Source organism: Ips typographus, linkage group LG10, assembly GCF_016097725.1.
Source record: "Ips typographus isolate SLU linkage group LG10, UJ_Ityp_2.0, whole genome shotgun sequence".
Lineage (NCBI taxonomy): Eukaryota > Metazoa > Arthropoda > Insecta > Coleoptera > Curculionidae > Ips > Ips typographus.
Window position 1 is genome coordinate 944,601 of NC_138431.1, and position 17,593 is coordinate 962,193.

General features: G+C 36.1%; 1 protein-coding gene and 2 long non-coding RNA genes across 3 annotated transcripts in view; 1 reads left to right on the top strand and 2 right to left on the bottom strand.

Moving 5' to 3' along the window:
- Nucleotides 1–14,488, bottom strand: part of LOC145734860 (uncharacterized) — a 40,851-nt gene extending 26,363 nt beyond the window's left edge. Inside the window, exon 1 of the long non-coding RNA XR_014179533.1 lies at nt 14,304–14,488. This is a non-coding gene — a long non-coding RNA (uncharacterized LOC145734860). The remainder of the gene's footprint in view (nt 1–14,303) is intronic.
- LOC145734361 (uncharacterized) overlaps nt 1–17,593 on the bottom strand; it is a 113,995-nt gene that overhangs the window by 54,617 nt on the left and 41,785 nt on the right. The gene's annotated exons all lie outside the window — the stretch shown is intronic.
- LOC145734859 (myb-related transcription factor, partner of profilin-like) lies at nt 11,082–13,015 on the top strand. The gene is made up of 3 exons (XM_081988479.1): nt 11,082–11,464; nt 11,557–11,730; nt 11,788–13,015. The coding sequence occupies exons 1-3, from the start codon at nt 11,276–11,278 to the stop codon at nt 11,899–11,901; spliced, it is 477 nt and encodes a 158-aa protein (XP_081844605.1). The 5' UTR covers nt 11,082–11,275; the 3' UTR covers nt 11,902–13,015.

The following is a 17,593-nucleotide window of genomic DNA, read 5'->3' on the forward strand; positions in this document are numbered from 1 at the left end:
TTTCTCGCTGCTCTACGTGGCAACGCTGTGTATGGCTCGCTGTTGTTGATCTTGCACCCGTTCACGGAACACGGCACGCGGAATTTACATCAAACCGATGCTTTTTGAGGTTACTTATCACTTATCACTTTGCAATCCGCTCGTATGTACCAAAATGTATGTTGGATTTATACTTCTCGTTTGTAGTGGACTGTATAATTCGATTATTTTAATGAAACGAACTTTTTTGCTAATTAAACGATTATATTCGGGAATTAAAAAACGGTAACGTGTCGGCACGGCGACGGCTTCGTACGAGAGAGAGAGATGCAGCGTTGCCAGTTATTAAAGTCCAACTTTAGTCATCTCTTGGTGGGGGTAAAATTATAGGGCGCTACTCTCCCTAAGGGTTCAAATATTTACAATGTTTACAACAAAAGGGTTTTGGACAGATCGCGAAACCTCTTCATCGACTGACAGAGAAAAACAACCAATTTTCCTGGACAACAGATTGTCAGCAAGCTTTCACGGAATTGAAGAAGCGTCTTATCACAGCCCCTATTCTGGCTTATCCATCGCAAGAAGGGACGTTTGTTTTGAACACAGATGCTTCGCAGTATGGTTTAGGAGCCTTTCTTTCTCAGATCCAAAATGGCCAAGAAGTGGTCATTGGCTATTACAGCAAGTCGTTGGGAAAATCTGAGAGGAACTACTGCGTCACTAGTAAAGATCTCTTGGCAGTTGTGAAAGCTGTAGAACATTACCACAGCTTCTTATACGGGAGGAAATTTCTTATCCGATCAGACCAATGAAGGAAATAATCAGTTTGGAATGGCTCTCATTGGTCGAACAAGAAAGGTTTCTTGAATTTGACTCATAGTAAAATGAAGGAAGTAATGAATATTTTACGGCGTCCAATGATGGAACTAAGGTTTCTTGAATCTTATTGGCTTCTAGAACAATGAAGGATATAATCAGTTTGGAACGGCTCTCATTGGTCGAACTTAAAAGGTTTTTTAAGTTTATGAGCTTCCAGTAAAATAAAGGAAATAATCACTTTGGAATGGCTCTCATTGGTTTAGCAATAAAGGTTTCATTAATTTTATTGACTCCTAATGAAATGAAAAAAATAATGAAAATTTTACGGCTTTCAATGGTGGAACTACAAATGTTTCTTAAATCTTATTGGCATCTAGAACAATGAAGGAAATAATCAGTTTGGAACAGCTCTCAATGGTCGAACTAAAAACGTTCTTTAAATTTATGGGTTCTCAGTAAAATGAAGGATTTAAACAGTTTGGAACGGTTCTCATTGGTCTAAAAGAACAAGTTTTATTGACTTCTAGTAAAATTAGGAAAATAATGAATATTTTACGGCTTTCAATGGTGGAATTACAAATGTTTCTTGATTCTTATTGGCATCTAGAACAATGAAGGAAATAATCAGTTTGGAACGGCGCAGCGCATTACTGCACTTCTGCGCAGATGCCAGGAATCGATGCAGGAGGGGGGTCTTATTATATACTGCAAGTTTCATGACGGCGACTCAACCCGTTCGGGAGTTATGGAGGTTCAAACTTTTGAACCCCCCAAAATGCTACTTGCTTCCTTAATTAGACAGGCTGTTGTGCCCAGGTTTATGGGGGGATTCTAGCCAATTTTGGGGGTCATGTTAAGGTCCCCAAAAACTTTTTATGTAAGACTTAGTTTTTCCCCCCACAAAGTTTATACCTGTATCTCGGCAGAGTCATGACTTGGTGGCGAGTTGAGCCCGGCACTGTTGTCCACTTGCGCACTGCGTTCGAACGAAAAGAAGAATTTTTTGTACGCATGCGCGAGTTGTTTTTAGCTCATAACTCGGAAACCCCTTGACCGATCGGGATGAGCTTTGGCATGGGGGGGAATCTTGGGACGGCCCGTTGGTGGCTCCCACTTAGGGGCGGCACCGGGGGCGGCAAGGAGTGGCAACTTTTTTACAATCATGTGCACGCGTTGTCCCTTGGGGAGGTGTTAGTCCAGGGCCCGAATGGTGTCCAGAAAATAATTGGTGTCAATTTTGGGGGGCGGCAACCTTCGTTCCGGGGGCGGCAAACACTTTGAGGCTCCATAACTTAGAGGGGATTAGATCTAGGACCAGCAAACATGAGGGTCATATAGAAGAGTCGGGGGGCAAAGAGGGGTCATCCCCCCAGCCCCCCCCTTTGCACATTTTTTTGTATCGGACACAATATAACTTTCGTAGAGGACGCCTCAAGGTTCTTGAGGTCCCTATGACCGATCTACTGACCCCCCCGAAGGTCAACTTTCTGCGCAAGCGCGTAAGGTGGCTACAGTTTATTGCCCGAGACCTAAGAAACCTTGATGCGATCAATTTGTACCTTGGGATGTAGGCGTAGTTTGGGGGGACCATTTGGGGCACCACTTCCTTTTTGCCCTCGGGGATTGAAAAGGGGGGATAAATCCTCATCTTTGGGATATCTAAATTTTAACTCCGTCGCTATAGAAATGGTCTCCCGCAGACCGACCTGCCAAAATTTAAACTCTTTTCCATCTCCCTTTTGAAAGTGGGGGGGAAAAAACCGGTTTGCGGATCGGATTTTTGAAGATTACGCCGGAAGGAAGCTGCGAATGCGCCTGACATCGATCAGAAGCATGTCTACAAACGAATTACGCACATTTTTTATAGGGTGGGAAATTAATTTTCCAGGGGTGAAATTTGGGGGGAATTTTTTTAAAAAAATTGGAAAATTGCATATTTAACTTCGTAGGGTTGTAGAGCGACCCGATTTAGTCAAAAAATTTTTGTCCCAAAATTTTCCGGGGAAAAATACGCCCAGGTGGGAAAATTGAAAAAATTGGATTTCATTTTCAGTCATTTTCCGACCTGGTCCGGGCATATTTGTATAATGCAAGTTTAGTTTATATGACTCAGGAGGTCCTAAGAAATCGCTAGAGCCAATAAAAATTTTCTAACTAATTTTGGACTTATTTTTTTGGATTTTTATGTTCAAAAAAAAAATATTCAAACTAAAAATATAAAAAAAAACATAAACTTATTGAACCTTTCTAGTTCTACCAATGAGAGCTGTTCTAAACTGATTATTTCCTTCCTTGTTCTAGATGACAAAGAGATTCAAGAAACCTTTGAAGTTCCACTAGTGAAAGCCGTAAAATATTCATTACTTCCTTCATTTGACTAGGAGTCAATAAAATTCAAAAAACCATTCCTGTTCGACCAATGAGGGTCGTTCCAAACTGATTATTTGTTTCATTGTTCTAGGAGCCAATAAGATTCAAGAAACATTTGTACTTCGACCATTTAAAGCCGTAAAATATTGATTATTTCCTTCATTTCACTAGGAGCCGATAAGATTCAAGAAACCTGTGTCGTTCCACCATTGAAAACCGTAGAATATTCACTATTTCCTTAATTTTACTAGGAGTCAATAAAGCCTTTTTTTAGACCAATGAGAGCCATTCCAAACTGATAATTTCCTTCATTTTACTAGGAGCCCATAAACTTAAGGAACCATTCTAATTCGACCAATGAGGGCCGTTCCAAACTGATTATTCCTTTCATTGTACTAAGAGTCAATGAGAATCAAGAAACCTTTGTAGTTCCACCATTAAAAGCCCTAAAATATTCATTATTTCCTTCATTTCACTAGGAGCCGATAAGATTCAAGGAACCTTTGTAGTTCCACCATTGAAAATCGTAAAATATTAATTATTTCCTTAATTTTACTTGGAGTCAATAAGACCTTTTTTTAGACCAATGAGAGCCATTCCAAACTGATTATTTCCTTCATTTCACTAGGAGCCAATAAGGTTCAAGGAACCTTTGTAACGCCCTGGAAAGCCGTAAAATATTCATTATTTCCTTCATTTTGCTGGGAGTCAATAAAATTATAGAAACCTTTTTTGTTCGACCAATGAGAGCCATTCCAAACCTTTCTTTTCTTGTTCTAGATGCCAATCAGATTCAAGAAACCTTTGTAGTCCCACAATTGAAAGCCGTAAAATATCCATTATTTCCTTCATTTTACTAGGATTCAATAAAATTCAAAGAACCTTTCTTGCTAGACCAATGAGAGCCATTCCAAACTGATAAAATCCTTCATTTTACTGGGAGCCCATAAATTTAAAGAACTTTTTTAGTTCGACCATTGAGAGCCGATCCAAACTGATTATTTCCTTCATTGTTCTAGATGCCAATAAGATTTAAGAAACATTTGTAATTCCACTATTGAAAACCGTAAAATATTCATTATTTTCTTTATTTCACTAGAAGTCAATAAAATTTAGGGAACTTTCTTGCTAGACCAATGAGAGCCGTTCCAAACTGATTATTTTTTTCATTGTTATAGATGCCAATAAGATTCAAGGAACCTTTGTAGTTCCACTATTGAAAACTGTAAAATATTAATTACTTCCTTAAATTTACTAGGAGTCAATTAGACTTTTTTTAGACCAATGAGAGCCATTCCAAACTGATTATTTCCTTCATTTTACTAGGAGCCCACAAACTTAAGGAACCTTTCTAATTCGACCAATGAGAGCCGTTCCACACTAATTATTCCTTTCATTGTACTAAGAGCCAATAAGAATCAAGAAACCTTTGTGGTTCCACCATTGAAAGCCTTAAAATATTTATTATTGCCTTCATTTTACTAGGAGTCAATAAAATTCAAAGAACCTTTCTTGTTCTACCAATGAGAGCCATTCCAAACTGATTATTTCCTTCATTTTAGTAGGAGCCCATAAGTTTAAGAAACCTTTCTAGTTCCACCAATGAGAGCTGTTCCAAACTGATTATTTCCTTCCTTGTTCTAGAATTTTTATAAATTTGTCAACGTCAAAATTCATGTCGTTGGATTGAAGATGCGATTCAGGCATATCAACCAAAAGCTCGGGGTTGTTGCTTGTCCATTTTCTGAGTTCAAACCCGGCGGAACCCAGAAGTGAAATTAGCTTATTGCGGATTACGAGTCCTTCACTCATGGTTTGCGAAAACCCGGTAATTACATCGTCAACATAGATATCTTCGCTTAGAATGCTCGCAGTTTACCGAAAGCGGAAACCTTCATCTCGGAAACTGCCGAATACACTTGTTGGTCAAGTATGGAGAACTTTTAATGCCAAATAAAACACGTTTGAACTTATACACTCGAACGGGTTCCTCAGGTGCGAATCTCCAAAGAAAACATTGATAAGTTTGATGATCTTTCGATACCATTGTTTGATTGAACATATTTTTTATGTCGCATCGCAGCTAAATACTGTCATAAATTCTAAATTTTAGTAAAATTGCGACAAGGTCTTTTTGGAGTTTAGCAGCACCTGTCAGTAATGTGTCATTCAAAGAAATTCCGTCCGACATTTTCGCGCTGGCGTTAAAAACGATTCTAGTTTTCCCAGGCTTTATTATGCAGGTATGCGGGATATAAAAGAAATTAGTTGGATTGCCAGTAGATTTCTCGTCGAGCAGCTCGACTATATCAGTCTATGTATTCTTGAATAATATTGTTATACTGAGTGCGAATTTCTTTATTGAGTGATAAACGTCCTTCTAAGTAAACAAGTCTTTTATACGCAATAGAATAACAGCTATTTGGATCAAATGTAGGCTCATTAGGTTAATTGTACTAATTAACTAATTGTACTATGAGAAAGTGAAATAAAGAAGTAGTACAAGTTGAACTTTTAAAATTAGGAATCTTTCCCATAAGAATATAGCCGAAAACAGTGGGTAAAGCGACGGGCTCGTTTTCTTTGCCCGGTATAGGAAGTCCATTCAAGAGATACGGGAAATCCTCAATGCCTAATAAAATATCAATGGTGCGCGGTTTAAAGAATTCAGGGTCCGCTAACTTTAAATTAGCAGTATGGGGCCAGCTATTTGACCCAAGAACGTGTGAAGGTATAGAAGGACATAGTTTTGGTAGTATGATAGCTTCAAAGTTAATGCGGGGGTTTGTTTGACCGGAAGGTTTAATTGTACAAGAAACTAACCCTTTAGACGTGGTTTTGTCACCTAAACCCTGAATGTAGAATGACCAGTCGGTACGGGACAGTCTCAACCTTTTGCATAGGTTTTCTGAAATGTAATTTGTCTGACTCCCACAGTCGAATAATATACGGACTTTGTGTGTATGACCTAATGAATCATAAATGTCAACTACAGCGGTTGAGAGTAGTGCGGAAGTTTGTGAATGTGTTCGCTGACTGTTAGTTGAGTGAAACACATTTGTCTGAGCGGAAGGCAAGTTATTTCTTTGCGAATTAGAAGCGGTACAATTTAGAAATTCGTGTGATTTAGTTGATTGATCTCCGCAGTCTGTAGAGATAGGAACATGCTGTTGATAATTATTATCGACAGCGTTTGTTTTCAATAGATGAAGAAGAGAATGATGCTTCTGCGAACAAGTGCGACAAGTAGACTTAGAATTGCAGTTTCTCGTTGCATGTTGAGGACTTAAGCAGTAAGTCCATATGGAGTTGATTTTGGCATAAATTAAGCGTTCTAAAGAGTTCATTTTAAGAAAATCTGGGCATTTGTAAAGAGGATGATTTAATGGGCACATTTTACATTTTATATTGTAGTTGTAACCAGAAAAGCCTCTACCAATTGTAGGTCTTTTTTCCTTTTGCACTAGATCCGTTTGACCGAAATCAACAGAATGCAAAGCATTGCACTGACGTAATACAAAACTTTTTAAAGAATCAAAAGTTGGAATTTTAAAGATATTAGTGCATTGTTCCATTTGGTATTTTTCCATGGTTTCCTGATCAAGGTGTTTACTAAACAAGTAATATAAAATAAAACTCTATTCCACAACGGAAAACTGCAGATTCTTTAGAGCAGAAAGATTTCAGAAAATGTGTCACATAATTGTCGAAGCACCCTAGGACTTCTAGAACTACTACTAATATATGGTGTGTTTTCTATAGCTTTTAAGTGAGATAGAGCAATAATTCTTTTATTGTCATAGCGGTTTATAAGCGACTCAAAAGGCGTTCCATATTTATTTGCGGTTATAGGTGTACATTGCACCAAAGACAAAGGTGGGCCTTCTAGAAGTGAGATTAATTATATACCAGGTGTCCAAGAGCACCCTGGACATAAGAGATTAACATGGGAAAACGGTTTTGATTTTTTTGCGCCTGTACGGTTGATTTGATTGAAAAATTGTATTAGTGAAAGTTGTAGTACCTATCACGGATTAGTTTTATGTATTTTTTTCAGATCTCCAACTTGAGCCAAAACACGAACAAAAATGAGAAAATTTAAACTTTTAGCCTGCACTGTATAAGCGGTTGTCGCACAACGGATAAACAGCAGTGGGATTGCGAACGCTCTATTCGATTCGTATCGGTCACGTTTCGAAGTGAAACGTGATTGGGAACTTTTATTTGTCGATACGATATCAACTCGATACGAAGCCAAAAACTCGATAGCTAAGCAGTCATCGAATACACTCCGAATGGTTTCGAATTGGACCATTTTGCGAAAGAGAAGACTTTTTTGTAGTTGTTTTCTTTTTCTAATAAACTTAACCTAACATAGTTTAGACTTTAGAGTTTGTTGTTTGTTTACTGTTTTGCTTTGAGGTTTGATTCACAGGATTCACTGCTTCACATAATAACTATTGTGGGAAATTATAAGTTGCCGCTGCCACTGGCAAAAGCCAGACGGACGAGAGGAGGCGAAGGGGACGCGGGCAGTGTTGCCAACCGTAGCGGAATTCCGCTACTGTAGCGGATTTTCGATCTATGTAGCGGCGTAGCGGCGGAATTAACATATTGTAGCTCGGGTAGCGGAAATTTAAATATTTTCAGACATTAAAAATTAAGCAGTGGTATGTTAAAAAAAATAACCACATATTAAAAATTAGATTATTACGCATTTAACTGCATAACAGTTTTATAAAGGTTTGGTATTCGGTGAACTCCCTTCTTGATTTACTTGTTCCGGTAATTCCCCCAGTACCCAGTAGCCTTGTCAGTTTTTAAAGACGATGATTTGTTTTAGATAGGGGAATCCCCTGTCGATTTCGTGTAATTTCCCTATTTCGGATTTTTACTTTTAGTTTAGTCAAAAGGGACAAAAGGTTGTGAGTAGTAATTAGTGCACGGTGCTCACGCTTCTTTTTATACTGCGAATCGGAAACGAATAAAATTTCTCGTCATTTTGTGTGTGTACTGTGTGTCTAGTTTACAATGGATCAGGTAATCTAAAAAACAGACTAAAAGTTTCAAAATAGTTTAACATATTTTTACTACGTATTAAAGATTTCAAGCGACTCGGAAAACTTAAGCGACAGCAATGAAGCCAAACTGATAAAACAGGCAAAAAGAAAACGCCGCCTTCATAAACAATGTTCAAGAGGAAAACAAACTCCTAGTAGCCCTAGTCCGAACAAATCGAGCGCCGAACCTGCAGAAGATATTGAAATTCAGCAATGGACTTCTTTGGAGATGTTGGAAAATACTCGGACAATGAGCACTGCCAGCACCTCTGCCAGCACTCTCCAAGATGAATCTTCTCCAACTACTCAGGTGAAACTTAAGAGAGTTAATCCGGTTAGTCGAATTCAAAAATTTTCGCTGAAATGGTTAACGGACCCAAAATTACAAAACTGGATTGAGGCTTGTGACCCTTGGGATGGTGAAGACAACACATATGCCAAATGCAAAGTGTGTTTGGTTAAACTCAAGGCTAAATACAGTGACTTAGTTTATCATTCCAAATCAAATAAACATCAAATAGCAGAAAGAAATATTAAATTTTCAAAAAAAATCGATTCTATGATGAAAACTAATCTCGCACAAAATCGAGAACATGTAGACGTTGTTTTGGCAAACCTTCGGTCTTCACTATTGGTAGCTGAGCATAATTTAAGTTTTAACGTTGTGGATCACATTACAGAAGTTAGTAAAATAAATTTTAAAGATTCGAAAGTGGCCAATTATTTACAATTAGGCCGAACAAAATGTACAATGATTATTAAAAATGTCTTAGCTGATGTCATAAAAAATGAATTAAAACAACAAGTAAAAGACAAATATGTATCAATTCTATTAGACGAGGCTAGTGACGTTAGTAATAAAAAAATATTATGCATTTTAGTTAAGTTTATACAAGGAAATGAAGTTAGAACTCAAGTCCTTGGTATGAAGGAGGTGGACAGTGATCATGGCACAGCAAAAGGGCTATATTCGCTGCTAAAACAGTCACTAGAGGAATTTGAAATTGAAGAAAAAAATGTAGTTGGTTATTGTGCAGACAATGCCAGCGTAATGATGGGCAAGAAAGAAAGTGTCAAACAGTATTTATTAAATTCCAATCAGTTTTTGATCTCTAATGGTTGCATTTGCCATTCTATCCACTTAGTGGCAGTTTCAGCAGCAGCCTGTTTGCCTGATCATTTGGAGAACTTGCTTCAAAATATTAGCACATATTTTTCCCGCAGCCCAAAACGCCAATCAGTGCTTGAATCATTTCAAGAATTCATGCAAAACGAGAAATTAAAAATTTTAAAACCAAGTGCAACCCGTTGGTTAGCTCTTCATAAGTGTATTGAGCGGATACTAAATATGTGGGATGTTTTAATTGAATTATTTAGATTAGCTGATTTTGAGCGAGAATCTGAAGTTGCACAAGTAATATTTAACCAATTGTGTAATCCTGTTAACAAAGCATACTTGTTATTTTTAAATTATATTTTGCCACTTTTTAATCAGTTTAATGCCTTCTTCCAGTCCAAAAAATCGTTAACTCCAACAATTTATTCAGAATGTCTAAGATTTTTAAAAACATTAGGTAGCAATTTTTTGAAAAAAGAATATATTACAGATGAAATAATATATATAAATTGTTACCATCCCCATCACCTTTTACCATTAGAGTGTATACAAGCTGGTCCTGCAACATCTGATTTAATAAAAACATTTGACAACAAAGTAAAAAATCAATTTCTATTAAAGTGTGTAACTTTTTATCAAAAGGCCTTTGAAAATTGCTTAAGTAGGTTTCCCTTAAACAATTTTTTTTAAAATTTAAGTTTTGTTAATATTAATGATGCTTTAAATCTTAACGTAGAAGTTGATATCAAGTGTGTAGCAGAACAAATTAACCCTCAAAGAGTAGAACAATGCACCTTAGAATACAACCAATTAAAAATATACTTTTCAGAAACAGAAAAATCAATGCTTCCAACAAATCCCATAGAATTTTGGCAATTTTTGAGTTCTGTTAAAAATTTTAATGATGAACATATTTTCAAAAATATATCGGAGCTGGCTTTAATAATTTTTACCATTCCACATGGAAACGCGGATGTGGAAAGAATATTTTCTACGGTCACTGATATTAAAACTAAAAAAAGAAATAAATTATCGACAGAAATTCTTGAGGCAGTTGTTAGAATTAAGGTAGATTTAAAAGAAAAAAAATTATGTTGTCATAATTATAATTTTACTCAAGATCACTTTGATCGATACAACAGTAATATGTATTCGTTTAAAAAATAATTATTTAAGCTTATAAATAAGCCATTATTTTTAGTAGTGTTAAGTTTAGGCTTATTAAGTTTATTTTACATAATTTGTTTCGAATGTTTTACAGTGCTTAAAACATTTGATTGGTCGTCCATATGTACGTTTTCAGTGTTTTCAGTTTTTTATATATATACAGATAATCTTATTTCTAAGTTTTAATATGTTGCAATAATGTATATTTTAAATAAATGATAAAATATCAATCCTGTATTATTTTCTGTAACGTATACCTAGGTAGTTTAATTTTAATAGGGTATACAGTTAAACGTAAATCTGCAGTTTTACCAAAAAATTTTACAATTTAAACTACGCATTAAAGTTAAACTGAACAAATAAAACTAATTCTCAAATAAAATACCATTTAATCGCGCTTATGCTACTTTTTTTTGCTTGTAGCGGAATTTTGACAAATGTAGCGGAATATTCGATAGCCGGTAGCGGCGAAGAACGTGAAACGGTTGGCAACACTGGACGCGGGTCGAGATGGTGTAAACAACAAAGTGCGCGAGCGTGACCGCGACAGTGAGTAGTAAGACGTACGAATTGAACAACAAAACGACGCGTAAACGTTTACTAAACGACGAACGTTTTATTAATTTCTATCATAATTACCATTTCCTCAATATAGTTATTTTGTTTTACGGGTGTGTCTTTGCGTTATCCACAACAACCCACACTATTATAGATATTCATTATAAAATCGCTATTGATTTATTTATAGAAAAGAAACTCTAAAATGTCCTGTAAGTTGACCAATGATCATTGGGAAGTGTTGGTGACTTTCATGGAAAAGCACCCACAGTTCGCAAGAGGGCAATTTTCAGGCCCGTCTGGAAAAATTGGCCAAAAAAAAATGTGGGAAGAATTGGCTGCAATACTGAATTCATTGGGCCATGGAGAAAAGACTACTGAAAAATGGCAAAAGGTAAGTTTTTGGTAGTTAAAAGTAAGTATAGCTATACCACTGTTATTATTGTGAGTATTGCATCAGCATTCCTGACCTTTTTGTATTTTTAGACATGGTCTGACATAAAATATGCAATTAAAAAAAAGGCTAGTACAAATAAGTCAAATTTATTCAAAACTGGAGGAGGACCTTGCTCAGCCAAAAAGTTAACTGAATATGAAGAGCGGATTTTAGCCCTCTTGGGCAAAAGTTTTTCTGAGGGTGTTGGTGTTCCAGAATGTGGTGTAAAACAGGTCATAGTGTCGAAACAATAAGATTGTTTAGATATTTTGATTTTTCAGCTTCCGAATTCTGGTTCTATGCAAGTTCCCTGTCATTCATCACCCTCAACATCAGTGTTAGAATCTTCAGTTCAAGTAATTGAGGTAGAAACGTGCAAGGCAAGTACAAAATAAATAGTAGTAAGTAGAAATAATAAATGAGTTCCCTTTTCTTTTATTAATTAAGACTTATCTTTAAACTTGACTTAATATTTTTTATTTTACAAAGTTTATAGGTATTACTATCTGGTTCTTTTCTAAGGGCATATAGGTCAAGGAATATATGGGGTGTTTATTGTTTATGTGGATAATCTGTTAAAACACACACTAACTTGTCTTAGGTCCCAGCAACAGAGTTACAAATTGAGCCTGACCATTCAGAATTATTTACTCTACCCTTGGATACTACAACCTATGTTAATTATGATGAAAATCCAATAGATGTTACTCTTGGTGACCATACTTATATAAAAGCCACACCAAAGAAAAGGAAAAAAAACATAACAGCAGAAGAAAGAGAAAATGCCTTTTGTGAGGAATCAGTTAATGAACTGAAGGAAATTAGAAAAGAGCTTCAAATATTAAACCAAAACATGAATGAAATGAATACAACGTTTAGAGGATTTTCACCTTAATTATTTAACATAATAAAATTCAGCTGAAATAAATTAAAAATAAAGTCACATTATCATGATGTGTGGGTCTTATCGTCTCATTCGAGTAGTATGTGTGTTGAATGTGTTAAATATCACTTCAGAAATACCTTATTACAAATGTATGATTTTCCATTTGTATCAAAAAAAAAACTTGAGTCACTTTTTAAATCAGTTGTCATTTTTTCATAGTAAAAACAAATTTAATTATTCTTAGTCAATGCAACATTTTGACTTGTTATTCCATGTAGGTAGGTAAATTATCATGTGCATTTAGAAAAAAAAAACATTAAAATTCATCAATCAGCAGTTTTCTTATCGACACCTTCGCGGCGATGCGACTAGACGAGTGCAATAAGGCAAGTCGGTCACACCGGCACGCGGCGTCAAATAGAACTAATTAGTCTGCTTTACTTTATTTTCCACTAATGTCGCAATTTTTGGAAGCAACCAAATAATAACCTTCGGTTTATTATGTACTGTTCGTTTTCAACGGTGGAAACATATCGCTATCCTGCTGCTTGCTTTTATTTAAAGCGGGTACTACACATAATAAGTAAAAAAATATTTATCGACAATTAGAAGTTTCATTCCTGCACATTTTTTGTCGTTATCGGGAATGCTTGACTTCGACATCGAAATATCACAATCCGCTGTTTTACAGTGTGGATTTAATTTGTTATTTCCGATTTAGAAGACATGTAAAAATTAGTTAAGTAGCATGTCGCAGTATGTAAAATTCTATTTTTTCTCCAAAATATTTGATTCCTAGTTTTACCATTATACAACCTTCTACTAAATAGAAATTTTAAAAGTACACATTTTGCTTTTAATATTGTAATCCACAAAATTCGTATAATGGGAATGTTACATTTTTTTACAAAACATTTTTTGGATCATTTACCTATTTTTGATACCGAACTTGTGCTGGTTCGTCCAAATAATTATTAAAATATGAAATCTTTCAAGAATAAGTCCAGTTGTTTAATCTTGCGGACTTTTCATATTTATTTAAAAATATAATGGGGCAATCACTTGATGGATTAAACGTAGGTGGACACGTAAATTTAGGGATGGTCGGAGCTTTTTGTTCGGCCAGTGCTGTACGTAAAGTTATATTAGCCATTAATTTTTTGACTTTTTTAACATAAAACACGATCGTTTCAGTAATACCGACATGCTTTTAACAATTTAGAAAACGAATATTCAAAATGACAATGTAGAACAAAATTAATTATGCAAAAAGAAAAAAATTATATATTTTTGTTTTAAAGAGGTAACTTTCACTCACGATGAGAAAAATCAAAAATATTTTTTCTGGATTAAAAATTCACTTTTTTTAACAGTGTTTTTCATCCTTAGCTGACCATGAATTATCTTTTCCCGAATTATTTGATAATCCTCCACTGTTTCCTGCTTGAGAAATAATAATTTCTTCCTCTTCTGAAGATGTACCACCCATGTTAAACTAAAATTTTATCAAATGAGCGCTTCAATAGCAAAGGTGATCCCCAAAAAATCACTAAATAAATCAACGTTACTATCCCTAGCCAAAAGAAAAAAAATACTTAAAATTTCTTTTATAGCCCACACACCCCAAAAGATAAAATAAAAATAAAAAACTCAACTATTGTTTTTCATCCATCTCAAAACAGACCGGCGCCTCCACCAAATGTCACGGTTAATTTATGAGCCCTTTCGGATTCATTAATTAAACTGACTCACGACGTTAAACGTCGTGCCGGGATCTCAGTTCTAAGGATGGAATCAAACACTGAGTTTTCTATTAAACACTTAAATCTATTAAATGTAGTATACATAAATGGGTCTGCACAATACGGTCATAAACACACTAAAAGTTGACAATTTAACAATTGTACTTACATAGATTCATAAGCTAAGGACCTCAGCATTTTCTGTCGGCTGGCTTGGTCACTTTCGTGTTGGAACAATTCTGGAGAATGGACTACTTAACTTGATCTTCTTTTCCGAGGAGAGTCGACATCTCGACTTTCTGGTTCAGCTGGTCGCACTACTGTCGATTGGTTCACACTCATCCTATACTGCTGAAATCGGCGTGTTTTATACCCGATTGGCTGACGTAGTTTGTTATTGTTCGTCGCCTATTTTTCATATTCCTGCAAAGCAGGTGGCGGGGACTCATCACTGATATGGTGCACCCGGTGCATGATACACTCGGTGCATCATGGTGCGACCTTGCCTCGTGCGCTTAATATTTCGCAATCCTCGAATATTCTTATGTTTTTAAGTCAATAAGTCCATCTTTTGAATTAATGGATTTTCCATTCGTGACAATATAATATAGATATAATACATGAAACAATACTGTTTCACTTGTCTTGTTCGGTTTGGGTCCCTCCAGGTATCTCCTGATCAGTATCAGTGTTCAACTGGTTTTCCACGTACACGTGTATGATTAACTCTTCTTCGAATAGGCGTGACAGTCACCTGCCGAATCCAATTTGGCGTATTTGCTTCGTTTGCTGTATTTGGTGCTGGCACAACGGGGTTCCAATTCGATCGCATAGTCACCCTCGGCACTTCAACTAACGTCGGTTCACGTTTTGATGGCACCCTAAATTGATGTCCTATCATTCTAGGTGGCAAATGGGGTTGTGGAGGTTGATATTGTCACGTTAAGGGTTGGTTGAGGGGGAAGAATACACAGGATTCCACAGGTAACCCACTTTTATTAAGTAATAGTGCCTTAATGACTAGACCCCAGATGGCCAAGATGGCGGGGAGCATGATGTGATCTGGCTTCTAGGCAAAGGGTACACGGGGGGCAGCGCTTTAGCGGTGATGAATGAACCCTAGACTTAGGTCCGAGGGCATTCACCGAGCCGGCAAAGACGTGAAGAACCTAACAAAGGGAGGTAAGTAGGAACGGCAACTTAAGCTGCTCGCCCACACTATTTCCTTTGCTAGTGCTGATCTAGGGTGTGGCACTTGGTCACCTACTGCTCCACGTTACGTTACACAATAGGCATACCCAGACTAACCCAGAGATCAGTCAGTGACCTCCCTCTGGGGAGACCCCAGAGTTCGGTAATCTGTACGTGCTTTTGGTGCATTATTTATACCCACATCATGACCCCAATTCGCCAATCTTGCTGTGAATTATTTGGGTCCAAAGTCCTAGTAACGCTTTTGTGACTCCCAAATGTTGCACTATTCCTGGTCGTTGTATTTCTTAGTGTAATTCCCATAAATGGTATAAAGTCATGTCATACAAATGTAATTTGACATTTATGTCCGAAATACATCGGGCATAATATAAAAACATCACTATCCACTCATTTCTTCTAAACTTTCGATCGGCAATTATTCAAGGAAATGCACTTGCGGTACTATTACGGTACTTCACTAATTAAAATGCAAATTCATGTCAGCACTTTTACGGGACGCATGCGGTCACATATTATTTATTTGATGCACTTTATTTTGACCGAATACATTATGCTGGTAAAAAAAATATCCAACACTAAAATAAAACAAAACTCGTTTTTTTAACCGGTCTACCCCCCAATATCACATACCCCTGACATTTATATTTATTCAAGTATTAACTGGTTCGGTACATACGGCATTTCCCGATATATTTAACGTCCCTCGTATTTTTGTCTAAGTATGCCATTTCAATTATATCATTTTCCATTGTAGTCAAATAACTTGTAATACGCGCGCTTAAAAAATCATTTTACACACTTTTGGTAACTGCGGAAAATTAGACTAATATCCGTTCGTGAATTTTTCAATTGCGCATTAAATTCAGACGCGGATAAGAGAATAAAAATCCCTGAGCTCAGTAACTTAAAATTTTAGGTACAACTCGGTATGTGAAGTTTGTACCCAACAAACGTAATATTTGTGTTTCAACAAAATTAATACTTTGTATACAATCTTCATGTCAGTTAGGGATAGACGGTGCCTTATTATCGTTTATTTATTTTACTTATGCGGCACTGCATTCACAGCAGTTTTGTCATTTTATGGACGAAACGGTCCTTTACATTTTCGTCTCCAGTCACTTTCTTTGTGAGTCTTAGTGAACAAAGTTGTTTCTCTCCGTTCAAAACCAATAAGTTTCCTTTTTTTTCCCTCTTCCTTGTAACCTCGTGTTTTTCCTTTATTTTATAGACAATTCTTCACCACGATTTACACCAACTCCCGACAGTGGGTGCGCGGGAGCGGTTTCAGAAGACTTTTAAGTATCGCTCACAATATAAAAGTAACGTGTGAAATTGCGGTGATTTAAATACATTTACATATTTTTCTGGTCGATTATGTTACATGCTACAGTAATTCCAGTGATGCGTAACTGATAGTAGAGCTGGACTGGGTTTATCGATAGATCAGTTCCTCGAAATTGTTTCCCAGTGATTTTCTGGGAGAATTTATACAAAAATTATTTTAATATCGTTTTTACATGATGATTCCTAACTAAACTAAGAAAAAACAAAACAATCTTAATCTTGAATATAGTCCAATTTGGAACAGTGATCAAAAATTGTACCTGTAGGATGATTTTAATTTTACAACTCTTGAGGATGATTCTTAAGAATTTGAGATAAAAACTCGTTGAAGACCACGTTTTCCAATAATATTATCAAAAAAGCTTATACAAAAGAGGTTTCTGAAGAAAACTCTATATCTTCTAGGCAACGAAGCAAACAACTGCTAGAAAATACTTGAAATAGCCTGAAAATTTCAAACAAGATTTTTGGTACGTAAAAACTACACATTTCAAACAGTTGTCTATTCAGAAAGTGTCAAATAGTCTGAAAATTTAAATTCTTAAAATAGTAATCTAAAAATGTTGGTTGGAACCAAAAAACGTGTCAGTTGACAAAAAAAAAGTCGAAATTTAAGCTTGACTAGTCTGACAATTTAAGAAATAAATTTAGACTTGATTACAAGGTTATACAGGGTGTCACAAATAACCTGGTTGAATGTACCTTCAGGCTTTAAACCTTCTAGATCAAATTAAGTATCTACATCTGTCTGTATACAAACGAAATTCTCAAAAACCACCCCTTAGTGGATTTGCATGGAGGGGTAGTTTCGATAACACCGACAACCAACCATCAATAACCGATAGACGAAATTGCATCACCAGCAACCCAGAGTGGCAAAGCACCGCCCATTTCTGG